This window comes from Pygocentrus nattereri, chromosome 16 (genome assembly GCF_015220715.1).
Source record: "Pygocentrus nattereri isolate fPygNat1 chromosome 16, fPygNat1.pri, whole genome shotgun sequence".
Classification (NCBI taxonomy): domain Eukaryota; kingdom Metazoa; phylum Chordata; class Actinopteri; order Characiformes; family Serrasalmidae; genus Pygocentrus; species Pygocentrus nattereri.
Window position 1 is genome coordinate 17,482,056 of NC_051226.1, and position 14,885 is coordinate 17,496,940.

General features: G+C 41.1%; 1 protein-coding gene across 6 annotated transcripts in view; it reads right to left on the reverse strand.

Moving 5' to 3' along the window:
• The window catches only part of igsf9bb (immunoglobulin superfamily, member 9Bb), a 153,170-nt gene that overhangs the window by 101,480 nt on the left and 36,805 nt on the right, over window positions 1-14,885 (reverse strand). For all 6 annotated transcript variants that reach the window (XM_037545910.1, XM_037545909.1, XM_017698557.2 and 3 more), the window contains exon 3: window positions 9,216-9,362. In XM_037545910.1, the coding sequence (XP_037401807.1) occupies window positions 9,216-9,362 (147 nt within the window). The remainder of the gene's footprint in view (window positions 1-9,215; window positions 9,363-14,885) is intronic.

The window sequence follows — 14,885 nt, forward strand, 5'->3', positions numbered from 1 at the left end:
TTTGAAGCTACAGTCTTTAAAATAAATTTATATTTAAGCAGAAATGTGGATAAAGTACACTTAGAACCCTTAAAGAGTTGTTCTTAAGGACCCTCAGATGCTCTACATTTTTGCTCTTTTCTTCTGTGTTGCAAGTTAGATTATAGCAATAAATCTGGACTGTCTACGGGTCTCTGAGGATCAGTCTGAGAACAACTGAACTAAAAAACTTTTCAATGGATGACTCTTTAAATGTTTGGTTTGTGTTTAAATCCACTCGTACCAGCACAACACACGCTAACACACCACCACATTGGTGTCACTGCAGTGCTGAGAATGATCCATCACCCAAATAGTACCTGTTCTGTGAGGGTCCATGGGCGTCCTGACCACTGAAGAACAGGGAAAAAGTGGGCTAACAAAGTATGCAGAGAAACAGATGGACTACAGTCTGTAACTGTAGAACTACAAAGCGCACCTATACAGTTAGTGGAGCTGATTTTATATATATATATACACTGCTCAAAAAAATAAAAGGAACACTCAAATAACACATCCTACATCTGAAATATTCTCATTGAATACTTTGTTCTGTACAAAGTTAAATGTGCTGACAACAAAATCACACACAAAATTAAAGTGGAAAAACACACTACAGGCTGATCCAACTTTGATGTAATGTCCTTAAAAGAAAGTCAAAATGAGGCTCAGTATTGTGTGTGGCCTCCAGGTGCCTGTATGACCTCCCTACAACGCCTGGGCATGCTCCTGATGAGGTGGCAGATGGCCTCCTGAGGGATCTCCTCCCAGACCTGGACTAAAGCATCCGCCAACTCCTGGACAGTCTGGGGTGCAATGTGGCGTTGGTGGATGGAGCGAGACATGATGTCCCAGATATGCTCAATCGGATTCAGGTCTGGGGAATGGGCGGGCCAGTCCATAGCTTCAATGCCTTCATCAACAAACTCCAGCCACATGAGGTCTAGCATTGTCCTGCATTAGGAGGAACCCAGGGCCAACCGCACCAGCATATGGTCTCACAAGGGGTCTGAGGATCTCATCTCTGTACCTAATGGCAGTCAGGCTACCTCTGGCGAGTACATGGAGGGCTGTGCGGCTCTCCAAAGAAATGCCACCCCACACCATTACTGACCCACTGCCAAACCGGTCATGCTGAAGGATGTTGCTCAGTGTGAACCTGCTTTCATCTGTGAAGAGCACAGGGCGCCAGTGGCGAATTTGCCAATCCTGGTGTTCTCTGGCAAATGCCAAGCGTCCTGCACGGTGTTGGGCTGTGAGCACAACCCCCATCTGTGGATGTCGGGCCCTCATACCATCCTCATGGAGTCAGTTTCTAACCGTTTGTGCAGACACATGCACATTTGTGGCCTGCTGGAGGTCACTTTGCAGGGCTCTGGCAGTGCTCCTCCTGTTCCTCCTTGCACAAAGGCGGAGGTAGCGGTCCTGCTGCTGGGTTGTTGCCCTCCTACAGCCTCCTCCACGTCTCCTGGTGTACTGGCCTGTCTCCTGGTAGCGCCTCCAGCCTCTGGACACCACACTGACAGACACAGTAAACCTTCTTGCCACAGCTCGCATTGATGTGCCATCCTGGATGAGCTGCACTAGCTGAGCCACTTGTGTGGGTTGTCAAGTCCATCTTATGCTACCACGAGTGTGAAAGCACCACCAACATTCAAAAGTGACCAGAACATCAGCCAGAAAGCAGAAAGGTACTGAGAAGTGGTCTGTGGGCTCCACCTGCAGAACCACTCCTTTATTGAGTGTGTCTTGCTAATTGCCAATGATTTCCACCTGTTGTCTATTCCATTTGCACAACAGCTGTGAAATTGATTGTCAATCAGTGTTGCTTCCTAAGTGGACAGTTTGATTTCACAGAAATTTGATTTACTTGGAGTTATATTGTGTTGTTTAAGTGTTCCCTTTATTTTTTTGAGCAGTATATATATAAATATTAGGGCTGTCGAAGTTAACATAATGATTAATCATGATTCATTTTTTAATCGTTTGACAGCCCTAATTATATTATATAGCCTGAAAAAAAACAAGGATCTTTCTTTGGAAACCATCATTTTATCAATTTCACTCACTGAGCTTCATTTTATAATATCATGCATGTTTGTTTTGCTCTGTCCAGCAAATCTGCCCACAACATTCATAACTGCATTAGTCTACTGCGGGTTATTTTTATCCAGGTCATAGCTTTTCTGCACAAGCTACATAAAGCGTACTTCTGCAAATGTTTTTTTCCCACACCAGTGCATTTGATCACACTATACAGTAAACTGTAGAAAGCAATCTTGATGTCACGACATGAGCGAGTCACATGGCTTTGCCATCATTGCCCATTCAGAACACTATCTGGTCTGGCATGAAGCAGAGCCTAAACAACAGCACCACTCTGCCTGTGGGGGGATCTCATTAAACCCCATAGGATTAGCACCAACTTGCCATCGTGCAGGAACAGATTTAACCGCATTGCTCTCCTCTCTGACCCCACCACTAGGAAGGAAGTATTTAGACGGCATTCTATGATAACTGAACCTCTGACCTCAGCTAGAGAACACGATGTTGCAAATACTCAAACAGCTGCATTCAAATGGTCAACAAGTGATTACTGTAATTCTTACATTATTTAGGCCCTTTATATGCAGTTTGAATGTTGAACATCAGTAGCCTTGGACATAATGTGGAAGGTGGGCTGACACGCAAAGCGCCAGCTTGAGCTAGTACTAACGACACACAGGCTCAATACAAAGAAACAAACAGAAACAGAACAAAAAAGGCATATCGAATTCAAGCCTGGAATGCAAGGCAAGCAAATTGTTAGCAATTGAAATGGCCAGCCTCTGAAAAACACCCCTGTCAGGATCTGTAAATAGGACAAACATTAGTCTGCCCCTGAATAAAGATAATGCATTAAAATAGAACAAACAAGATGTCTCAAACTGTTTAATGCAAATTACTATCATTAGTCTCGATCTGATTACTTATGCATAATATGCAAACTGTATGGTTAAACCATTAAAAAATGATGAAAGCAGCATGCTAGTTCAGTGATTGCACATTTATTCAGACCCTTCCATACAATCATACCCAGCATATACTAAAATTGGTCATTGCAACTGAAGCTCAAATAAGAACAGAATATCATGACTAACACATCATCAGGCTGTTTACACTCACACCAGAAGAGCTGCTCAGACTCATATGGGGACATGGTCTGTTTCACTGTAAATGCCTCCATGATTGAGACTATTACTACCATAAATACTATAGGCTACATGTACTAATGAGTGCATGCACAGCAAAATGTGCATTGATATGCACCAACAATGTGCCTGAAATAAATGTTTGATTTAGTATGAATGTGGCTTATCATGCAATAAGCCCCCCTTATTGGAACCATCAACAAGCTGCAGACAAAACATAAAAAAGAATTAAAAACTCTGTGAGCAGGAGATAGCAGTTTTAATAAGTGGGATGCTCTTTCCATCCAAATCATTCTACAGGGATGTTATCTTACTCTAAAAAAAACAGAGTTTGTGAAACAATTACAAAGACTAACAAAGACAATATTTTGTGCTGCATCTTTTTACATTCAGTCCCGTGAGTTTAACAGTGTTATCCTGGTGAAGTTTTTTCAGCACGTGTTTCGGCTTGTGCCTCCGTTTGACCACTATATCTGCTGTCATTGTTAAAGAAGGTCTCTCAGTAACACGTCTTTTGAGACCTTAGTGCAAATGCGTGTTTTTAAAAGCCAAAGGAAAATCAACGCTCACTCAAATTTTATCATGTATGTAATCAGCCGTAGTTCCGATATTTACACCCACTTTTGCACTATTTTGCACAACCCTTCCGCAAATGCACATGCATAATTAAGAGAAGTTAACATGCAAACAACCCATAAACCGCACATTTAGGCCGATGCACCAGTTTCGTTCAAAGCATGCTGGAAGAATATGCCTGATTTACACCAAAACTGAGACAAAAGGTTTAATTTATTGGGCACTAAATGTGGCACCATGAATGCACTCACAATGGAAGGTAAAGTACAGCTAAATTAACATTACAATATCAGATGATATTTAAGTTTACACTAATAACATGATAAACTTGTGCTAAATGCTGATTCTCTACACTAAAACAATGTTTTATAAATCTGCTTAGATTGGAGCGGTTTCTATTGTTTTGATTCTTTTAATATCTGTGTGATTTTATGTTAAAAAAATATCTTTTTGTCCTTTAGAATAGGCTTGGGTGATGCGGTAATATGGTATACTACGATACTTAATACTTATGACAATATTTAAAAATGTTTTTGACAGTATTTCAAAAATTATGAAATGGCATGAAGGTATTAAGGCATGAAAAAATACAACCAGGCCAAGCCTACCTTAGAATGAAACAATGGGCAGAGCTAAGCTGCTGTAGGCTGAATAGGGGATATATATAAGCATGTCGGTCTTCATGACATCACAAAAATAATTCATTCAAAACTGCTTATATGAATTGATTGGTGTGCTTTAAAAATTCATTTTTCTGTACTGTGGGCACTTTAAAATTACACCAAAGGGAAATTCACACAGAACTGTAAAATGTAATTAGATGCAAATCACATCTCCAAAAAAACCATGAAATTTCTTTAATTTTTGTATTTTTAACTGTTCTTTCAAAACAATCTGCACCCAGTAAAAATTCAAAGCTGTATGGCAAAAAACCTGTATAGATATTGGCCTAAAGTGCATGCAAAGGAATGTGGAGAATGTCCTACATGAGCAGACAGTGTCTTCTCCTCTCTGTGTGAGATAGCACCAAAGAGAGAGGCAACCTTGACAGGCATGTCTGAACATCAAATGGAGCAGAGGATAAAAGACTCCCCACTCATGCTACATAAACGGATAAAAAAAAACACGCTATGCTGCACCGGCATCTGTGAAAATTTTTCCTCGGGTCTAGGCAACAGTTCGTAATATTTAAGCCCTCACCTCCAGTCTCCTTACTGTGTGTGTCTGCCTGGGGATTTTACTTCCTTAAATAGATTGACCTTGTATGCACGGTTATGGTCTAATAATGATGGCAGAACACTAGCAAGAAGCAAGTGAGTCTTTTGATGTCAAAAAGCAGCCGTTTGATTATAGAGGATTTGGAGAAAGAAGTCCTGGCTAAAGGAGAGAAATGCTGGGTTTTCCTCTGTTTTACTTGGTCAGATAATAATCCTGCAGAGATTAGGGGTGACCAGGGGTCAGGAGTAAATCTGTCCAGCAGGCAGATTTACCTGCTGCCCTCCGAAGCAGACCACTGGATTGGACAGACTGAGGGGCAGTTTAAATAAAGGACTACTTCAGTTTTGGCAGTGTGAACTGCAGATCAGTTTCAGATAGTCTCACCACAGCTTCTGGTGGTACTGCTCTGTTTCATGCATATCCATAAGCTTTCAGTGAATGTGTAAAAATACAGGTGAAATGAATGCAGAGTATGAACCAAAGGCTCAGTCCATATCAATATTTAACAGTGAGCATTAATGAGCCTACAGTCACAAAGTCATGGTATCCTTTTTTTAAGGTTTTCAAGCTTTTTTTTTTTAAACAGGTTGCAGGGGTCGCACAACTTCAGATTTTGTAAATTTGACAGTTATGTGATAAAAGCTGAGTTGACTGACTAATCACTGGAGATTTGCAACAAGCGACTTTAAAAATCCCTGACAAAGCCAAGCTCTACAGGTCAGTAGAGCACAAGGAGTCCATTCCAATGAGCCCTGGATTGCACTGCTAGCCTTCAGGCATCCAGAGATATTGACCCCAGAATCTCACACATTTGGATTTGACCTAAGTGCATCCTAGATCTTGCTGAGATGGCAAGGTCCACAGACCCAGAGAAATTTAAAGCTTAAACTTAGAGATAATGCTTAAAGCATCAACACTGAACAGTGAAGTCTTTACTAGTCAATAGTCTGTGCAAACCGTCGTTAGAAGCAAGAAAACATGATGAGTGCTTACAGAGTTTCTCACAGGTTTTGACTACTGCCTGCTCCTGTAAGTCAACTGAAGCTTTGTGATTGGTCATTCTGCATTCAGACTGACATTTATGCTTTCTTGCGAAAGTAGGCAATTCTTGGCTACATTAAGTTATGCAGATTCTCTGATGATAATGAGAAGCATGGCTTGAGAGACAGGCTGAAGTGTTCTAGTGTTCTCGGAGATTGTTATTTAAAGATTATAACCTAGTAACTAGAGACAGTAGTGAGGAAGGCAGTATTTATAGCCAGTAACGGATGGTATATGAACACACACATATTTCTCACCGTGTGTGCAGGTATATGCATGTACCTGCACACACATCCACCTTCACACACTCTCACACACCTCTTCAGTGCCTAAACCCTGCAGCACTGATGCTGGATTACATCATCTCCACCCCTCCCTCTCCCTCTCCCTCTGTTCCCCATGGCATGTGCCTCACACTTTTGAGCTTGTGAGGGTGAGAATATCACAGGAACGTTACAGCAAAAGCAGCAGAGTTTCAGAGCAAGGCAGCCGTAGCTAGGGATCAAATCCTCTCTGTTTGACAGGCCAGCGGAGCGCCACTCACTCAGCATCACTCTGCTCCTGCATTAGCCCGCAACACTCAGCAGCTTCAGCACAGCACAGCCTGCAGCACACTCTCTCTCTTTCACCGTTATGAGCGTTCCCCAAGGCTCAGGGAATTCATCACTGGGCCACATGCATATATTCATGCAGTTATGTAAACGTTTTTTTTTGCTGTGTTTTTCGATGCATGGTGGGCTGGAGTAACATCACATGGAAAGAAGAGAAGACTGCAATTACACTGGACATGTATTAATGACAGTAATAAATGACCTCATCTAACTTCCACAATCCGCTGCTAATTGAGCTTTTTCACAGCAGAGATTAAGTATGAAATAGAGGCACAAAGTGTTCTGTCATATGTTCTGAATGACAGTGATAGCGCGCAAATGTCTGAAACAGTGATACAGTGGTGTGCCCCTTGCTGTCCTGAGTTTCTCTGAATCATGGAAACTATGACTTAAACTAGGCATCTAGTCTAAATCCAATTAGGATAAAGTGAGTGAGGAGAGGGGAGGAGCTTATTTTACGTACATTGCTTATAAATTTCACATTTTCACAACCAACGCATCTTTTCAAACTGCCGCTTACACAATGTTTTCAGAAAGTGCCAACCACAAGGTCTGTTGCATCAGCTAACACAGCTAACAGCCTGTACTGACTAGCATTGCACTGAGTGATGGCGGGACAGGCGGGGTCATCCTATCCACCCAGAGAGCGAGGCCAATTGTGCTCTCTTGGACTCCCAGCCACAGATGGCTGTAGCATCACCAGGGATTAAACTCGTCAACATTAGACGGTTGGCTGTTTTGGGCACACAAACATATATAAACATAAGGACAAGGTCACACAGTATTACTGACACGAGCACCACCATTATGAAGCTTCATAAGCAATATGATTGCTAATGGCACTTCCTTATGGAGAATGTGCAGTGATTAAGGGAGCGAAAGATATTTAGTTAGTTAGTTTGTTAGTTGGTTAGTTCATTAGTTAGTTATAAGCCAGTTCCATGAGGTGCTTCGCAACTAATAAATAAAGATTTCACGCACTTTAAATGTGTTGAAGTGATAAAGCCTTCCCAATCAAAACATGCTATACCATGTATGTAAGTATGGAGCTCATCAATGTTATTAATGCAAACTATCAGGACATAATGACACATCAGAAAAATATTGTCATGCTGAATTTTGTCAGTATTGTCTAGCGCTGAGTTCAGCCCTTGCTGTATAGACTGCTGCTGTTATAATGTGACTGTTGATAGAGCAGAGTTGTGCTCTCAGAGACAAACAGCACTGATGTTAGTGTGTTAGTCATATTGGGCTGTGGAGGGACAGGGGGCTCACACACACACACACACACACACACACATACACACACACACACACTTCTGATAAACTGGCCTGTCAACACTCCACCTTGTCTGTGCTGAGCTGCCAGATTTAAGACCAGACTCAGTACACACACACACACACACACACACACACTCATACCCACATACACACTCACAGGCAGATTGCTGCAGGGCTCTTGTCGTTTCATACTTTCCCCCCTCTGTTGCAGGGCCAGCCGATAAGGAAAATCAGTATTTTTCAATCTGCCTTCACACAGACAACCAGTGCTCCCTTCTCTCTCACACACACACAAGCACAAACACAAACCCAACACTGCTCCAGTCTACACAGTACGAGACAGTGAGATGGGTCATCCAGATTTAGAAATGTGATACAACGACCTCAATTCGTAGCCACAATAAGCAAAACCTGCCTGCTTCCCAGTGTAATCTCAGATGTAAATGCTCCGTTAGATTCTCAGCAGATGCTGCAGGAAGGGAAGGCAAAGCAAGCTTCTGAAATTTTCAGAGTTGAGCGTTCACTGCAAGAGCAAGGAAATCCCCCAAGCTACGTCTTGCAGGGCTGTAGCCAATGTACTGCAAGAAGTTTTGGGGATTTGGGTGTCTGCTGTCCTGGCAATGGGAGCTGTGGTGTTCTGGTTCATTGATACAGGACCATTACCATATGCTGTGTACTCGATTAAGTCAGAAATACAAAGTTTAAGACATTTAAATAGAAAATATGAAAGGTCCTCCAACTTGTAATTACCATTCAGAAAGTTTTGAGTTTATATTTATGCATTGCATTCTATAAAATGTCTCAAGTTACCAATGCCAAGTTACTCAAATTCTTGGGCTTTACCAGCACAGCATTTCCTGGTGGCCCACTGTGTGTGTGTATATATATATATATATATATATATATATGTTGGCAACTCTGCGTTTCAATTAAATTTCCTTACTATCAAAATGTGCAGCTCTTAGCCATGTTGAAAAACCCACCAGATTCCTTGCCAAAAGCCAATAGAGAAGTGGGAGACACCCCTCACTTTACTTCAAGCCTGATTATTACACACAAGGCAAGTTGACCCTTAGAAATTGATGACCCTTAGCAAAACTAATGACATATATGACATGGTTCTGCATGTATATTTTAGCATCTTTTAGCAACTTTAGCCACTGCTGGCACACTGCTGACACTGGATGGCAATGAAAGTGATAAAATACAGTGATTTAAACATCCTATACAGCTTTGAAAAGTAAACAAAGCCTGTAACGAAAGAAAAACAGAAACTCACCATTCACTGTGAGGTACACCCAGCTGCCATTGTGGAAAGTGTCGTACTGCTGCTCCAGCATCAGAACCTTGCACTCGTACCAGCCCTGGTCGTCCGAGCGCACCCTCTCAATCCGCAGAGATGACTTTCCATGCAGGCTGGCTCGTCCTGGGGAAGTAAAGCATTTTGAGTTTTTTTTAGTACAATACTTTGTGTAGAAAGTGATCTACAATTAACTGTGCCAACTCAGCCATTTATATTGAATTACTCTTTTTTTGTATTTTATGTCATTCTGTTCTCTTGGTTAAGCCCCCGGACTGTTTTAATGCTTTATTTTATAACATGTTTTTAGAGTAAAAGATCCCAAAAACATCTGAATAGCACCTGACAATCTTCAGTTCCTGTGCTTATAGATGTAATAAGACGTTCCACTGCAGCACCTGAAAAATGTACTTAGTACTTAAGGTTTAAGGTGGAAGAGAAACAAGCCTTCTTCCTGGTACTTTTGAGACATAATCAAAGAGCACCAGGAAAAAGACTAGTTTCTCTTCAACTTAAATCCATATATTATGTAACAACTTTTGCTTGAGTACTGAATTAGACTACTCTTCTCAGTTTTGGTAGTTTGAAATCAAATGGAACAAATGCTTTAGAAAGAAAGAAAACCAAGAGATTCGGGGGCAATGGTTCCTACCCTGGTCCTGGAGTCTTTCCCTGCAAATTATGGTGTTTTCCTGCTCTAATTTATTAATCAGCTAATATTGACAAGCCCTAATGCAACTGAATTGAAGTGGGTGTGTTAGGCAGAGAAAACATTAACGTGACAATTAACAATAAGAAAACAATAGCCTCTTGACTTGACTTGACTAACGTATTCAAACGACAACATAGAAAGTTAGAAACTACCATCAAATGCCTGCAGGTGGCGATATGACTTGCACATATACCCACTTATGCTTGTATAATTATAACCACAACAGAAACCATCAACAGTACATGACACATGTAAACACTGAGAGTGAGCCCTGGGTGAACCAGTGTGTGAAGTGCTGGAGGTTATTACACAGCTCTGCTTCAGTAATGAAATCTAAGCGTTTGTCTTTCCGCCTGAGTGCACACACACACAGCCTGTACCCGCCGCTGCAGAGCATGGATGAGGGCCTTGTTTGGTGACTCCAGTATTAGGTCAGAGAGTCTGGGCTGTCTCTGTAAGGGGGGATTGGGAGATGAGCGATGGGAGAACAGTCATGGCCCGTGGTCATTTCTGACACTCTATTCCCAGCTCCATGGAGGAAAAACACAACTCTAGCCACAGCAGATACAGGCAAATCCATCAAGACATTGTGCTCCTAGCAGCCTAGGTTGCCAGCAATGCTTGCAGTCTTCAAGGGTCAAGCAGTGAAGGGGATTTGTGCCTTTTTCTCTGAGTTCTGGCAACTGCTCAAAACAGATGGCGGGCAACGATATCGGCTTAGGCAAAGGCAAATTCGCAATAAAGATAACAGAAGACAGGGATATTATAAAGGCCTCTTACTCTTCTGAGAACTTTTTTTAATGGTGAAGGTAGTGTAATACTGTGGCCTGTTCCATAAATAAAACATCGGTATTGTTACTGTCATTAGAAAACCTTGTTTTATATATCATCTTTTTTTACAATATGTAAATATAAGCTGCTCTTTATAGTGTGTGTATATTTTTATTATAAATAGACCAACTAAGGTGGTCCAAAATGACTTGAATAAAATATTACAATGGATTAATACCTCTTAAATTGCAGAGATCTTCTTATGACACTGAAAATATACTATTAACATGATTTTGTGAATAGGATATGCATATACATATGCATATGGATATTATATGTTTGCTGATATAGAGTTTTGAGCTGATCTCAATATAAAGTAGTTCCTATCTGTTGATGTCAATGCCAAGGCCAATACATGCAGATTTAGAAAATATATAAATTGGGATTAGCACCTCAGAGAAATGTAATCCTAAATATATAATGGCACAAAAGCAATTATATGAACAAAAGCAGACATTTCAGCCATAATGCAGCAATTATTTTTAACGTTATCTTTAATGCATAACGACAAAAAAGAATAAAATCATAATTTCTGTTGGTATATATGAGTCTCGCCTTCGACCGTCTCTGAAAGAGGACTGGACTCAATCTCCCAGAGCACTCTGGGAAATCACATGACAGAGCATGGGAACTCAGAATCCATCTTAGCTGACTCCAACACCCAGAATGCTACGGAGGATCACATGACTCTGTGGCAGTCCTATCAGAGATCGCAATCCCCGACTACTGACTGTTCGCACCTGTGCCTAGTTACTCTGAAGAAGCTCTAGTGTGTATATAAGCACAATCTTATCATTTGAGCGTTGCAAGGTATTGTTTCCATTATTTTATCTTCTTATCTGCAAGCGGCTGGTACTCTGTCACCACATCACAATATGTCAGACAGAAATATTCACATGATGTAAAGAGCAGCTGAAGTTAACTGGTACAAAAAAAAACTAATTTTAATTAATATAATCATTATGCTGTATTCAAACTGCAAATATTTAAGTTTACATACTTAAGAAAGGGAATAAAAGGGCTAAAATCTTGAATTGCACTATGGAAAACTGTCTAATCAGGATTATTTTCCCATGGTATTTAAGTACATACAGGCAATGTATCTCTCCCATTGGTTAGGACTTCAGGAGCTGGACAGTTGGCCTTAAAGTTAGTTTAACTGCCTACTTGAGCATCTCAAAATCATTGCTGTTAATTGGAAAGGGACATTCCAATTCATGTTTTGATTGAACAATGGGAACAAATTAGAGTGGAAAACTTTGACTCTATGCCTAGATGTGTCAATGACTGCAAATGCCAGCTCTAGACTAACAAGGTTTGAGTTGGTTGTTAGAAATAGAAAACAGTCACAGCTCTTTATTGAAAGTCACTGTAAAACAGTAACATTAATATTGTTTTGAAGCTTGAAATGCCTGTGTAAAATGCAGAATAGCCTCAAATGTATCAAGCATTATCTCAGTGCTAACATACAATGTGAAACCTCTAAGAGAACTAGAAGAAATTAGCAATTATTGCATTTGTGTCATTTATTGATATATAGGCCCCTAAGTCAAGGCCTAGATCCAATAGTCACGATTCACCACTGTGTGACAGTGATGATGACCATGTGTGTACAGTATTTTTTGAGTTACAGTATGGGTCAGCAGTAACACTCAGCCAGTGGATCTCTGGAGTGTTAATGATGACAGAGCTCCAGATGCTTCTCCCACATTTCTCTCTCATGGTGACACAGAGCTGTTTCACTGCCATAACGTGGCTGCAGTATCACTATCAGTCTGTCTGCAAAGCTCCACTTATGACTGTTATGTCCTCTGAGACAGGCCAGGATCAACTACACAACCACATAGACAGCTCAAAGACCAAAGACATCTTCACTTTCAGAGAAGTAAGCTGAGAAGTGAGCATCTTAGGATCATGTTTCAGATGGCATGACGTCTATTTAGGCTGGAAGGTCTCTTTCAAGTTGCTCACTCAAATCATTGATAGAGACTCTCCAAACTGATCTTTTAGGTAGATTTGGGTGAAAGGTTTATCTTCTACTAGCACTTGTATTTTCAAGCTCATGCCACCACTTCCTGGAGACCTTACAGATCAATACAGCTGGGCTGGAAATAGAAAAATGGGTTACGGCAGCAGGGTAGCAAAAGGAGAACAGTGGAAAGTCATGGGATGCCTTTAGAGCAATGCTGAAGTGGTGACAGGAGCAGGAGAAACAACACTGACACACTGCTGGTTAAAGATAGTCCTCAGGTGGAGACATTCTGGAGGAGCTGTAGAGGTCAATACAGCAGCCTTGCTTCAAGCTGCTCTCTCTCTCTCTCTCTCTCTCTCTCTCTCTCTCTCTCTCTCTCTCTCTCTCTCAGTGCTCTTTTTAAAGAAAGAGGACTAGAGAAGGTGACTGTTTCCTTTTTAAAAATATAGGCACAGAAGCACTAATACAGACACAGCTTTCTTTATATGACATTTTTGCTGCTAAAGCAGGCCTTTAGCATGGTATATCTGTTCAGCACAGATGTTCAGGGACCAAAAAGACATCATTCCCAGAACAATGCATTTACTATTAATGAACTTGACAAAGCTCTTAGTTATCTGCCATCTTGGGCCATTTCCAGTGATAACTGCACCCTCTGTACAGTCTCGACTTAGCTCAAACAGAGGCATGTCAATCGTCATTCTTAAACTTCATTCAGTGAGCAGTTGATGAGGAATGGCCCTTTTGTGGGAGATGAAAGAGTAAGCTTGTCTGGAGCACATCGACCGGCCTGTTCTGAGTGAGACGACTCTTTTTAGTCTACAGTGAACTGTGACCACTGACAGCACTGCCCATGTTTCAGACACACAGGCCCAAACAAAGCAGCACTATGTGATGGAGAGGAGACGCTAGTCTACAGGAATGGGCGCCTGCCTTAGATCAGAGGAAATGTGGTGCTGTATGAAAGTGGTCTTATGTCCAGAGGATGAGGGATCACTAAGACTAAATGTTGCTTTATTCATGACCTAACATAGCTCTCTGCTGCCAAGTTGCTAGAGTCATTTATTTAGTTAGTCATTTAATAACACACCAAATCACATGCAATGGTATCATCCCATGTAAAATAGACACTTACCCACCTTTTTCTCTATGTTCCCTCTATATAGTCTGTCTCACCAGGATCTCACAGTATTTGCAGGGGCTTTTCTTAATATTTCCACAATATTTTACTTATTTTTTACTTTATTTATTGTGGGGAGGAGGAAATGACAACAAAACTGTAGCCATTTTGATGATTGTGAGCCTGATAATACATATACACTCACTGAGCACTTTAGGGACACTACACTAACACCAGGCAGGACCTCTCTTTGCCCTCAAAACAGCCTGAACTCTATGTGACATGAATTCCACAAGATTTTAGAACTGCTCCTTTCTCTCTGTGAATCTCTTGTTCTATCACTTCTCAGAGGTGTTGGATTCAGATAAAGAGACTGTGGATGCCACTGAAGAACATCAAAGTCATTGTCATGTTCATTAAACCAGTTTGAGGCAACTTTTTCTTTGTGACATGGTGCATTATCATGCTGGAAGTATTCATAAGAAGATGAGTAAATTGTGGCCATGAAGGGATGTAGATGGTCAGCAACAATACTCAAATAGGTTGTGGCATTCAAGCAATAATTGATTAATATAAACAGGCCCAAAGTGTGCCAAGAAAAGATTCCCTACACAATTACACCACCTCCACCAGCCTAGACTATTGACACAAGGCAGACTGGGTCCATGGATTCATGCTGTTGGTACCAAAATCTGATCCTACCATCCGTGTGCCTCAGCAGAAATCAAGAGTCATCAGACAAGACTATGTTTTACAATCTGCAACTGGCCTGTTTTGGCGATGCTGTGCCCAGAGAAGCCTCAGTTTTCTGTTCTTGGCTGACAGAAGGGGAACCAGATTTTTCTCCATTCTGATGGTTGATGTGGACTTGACCAGATGCTGACCAGCATGTGCATGATTTTATGTACATGACTGGCAGCAGTGCAATTGTTTTGAAAGGCATGACTACAAAAATATGCATTATTAGCTTCTGCTTTGTTCTTCCTTTGAGATAACAAATAACTGGAAGGATCA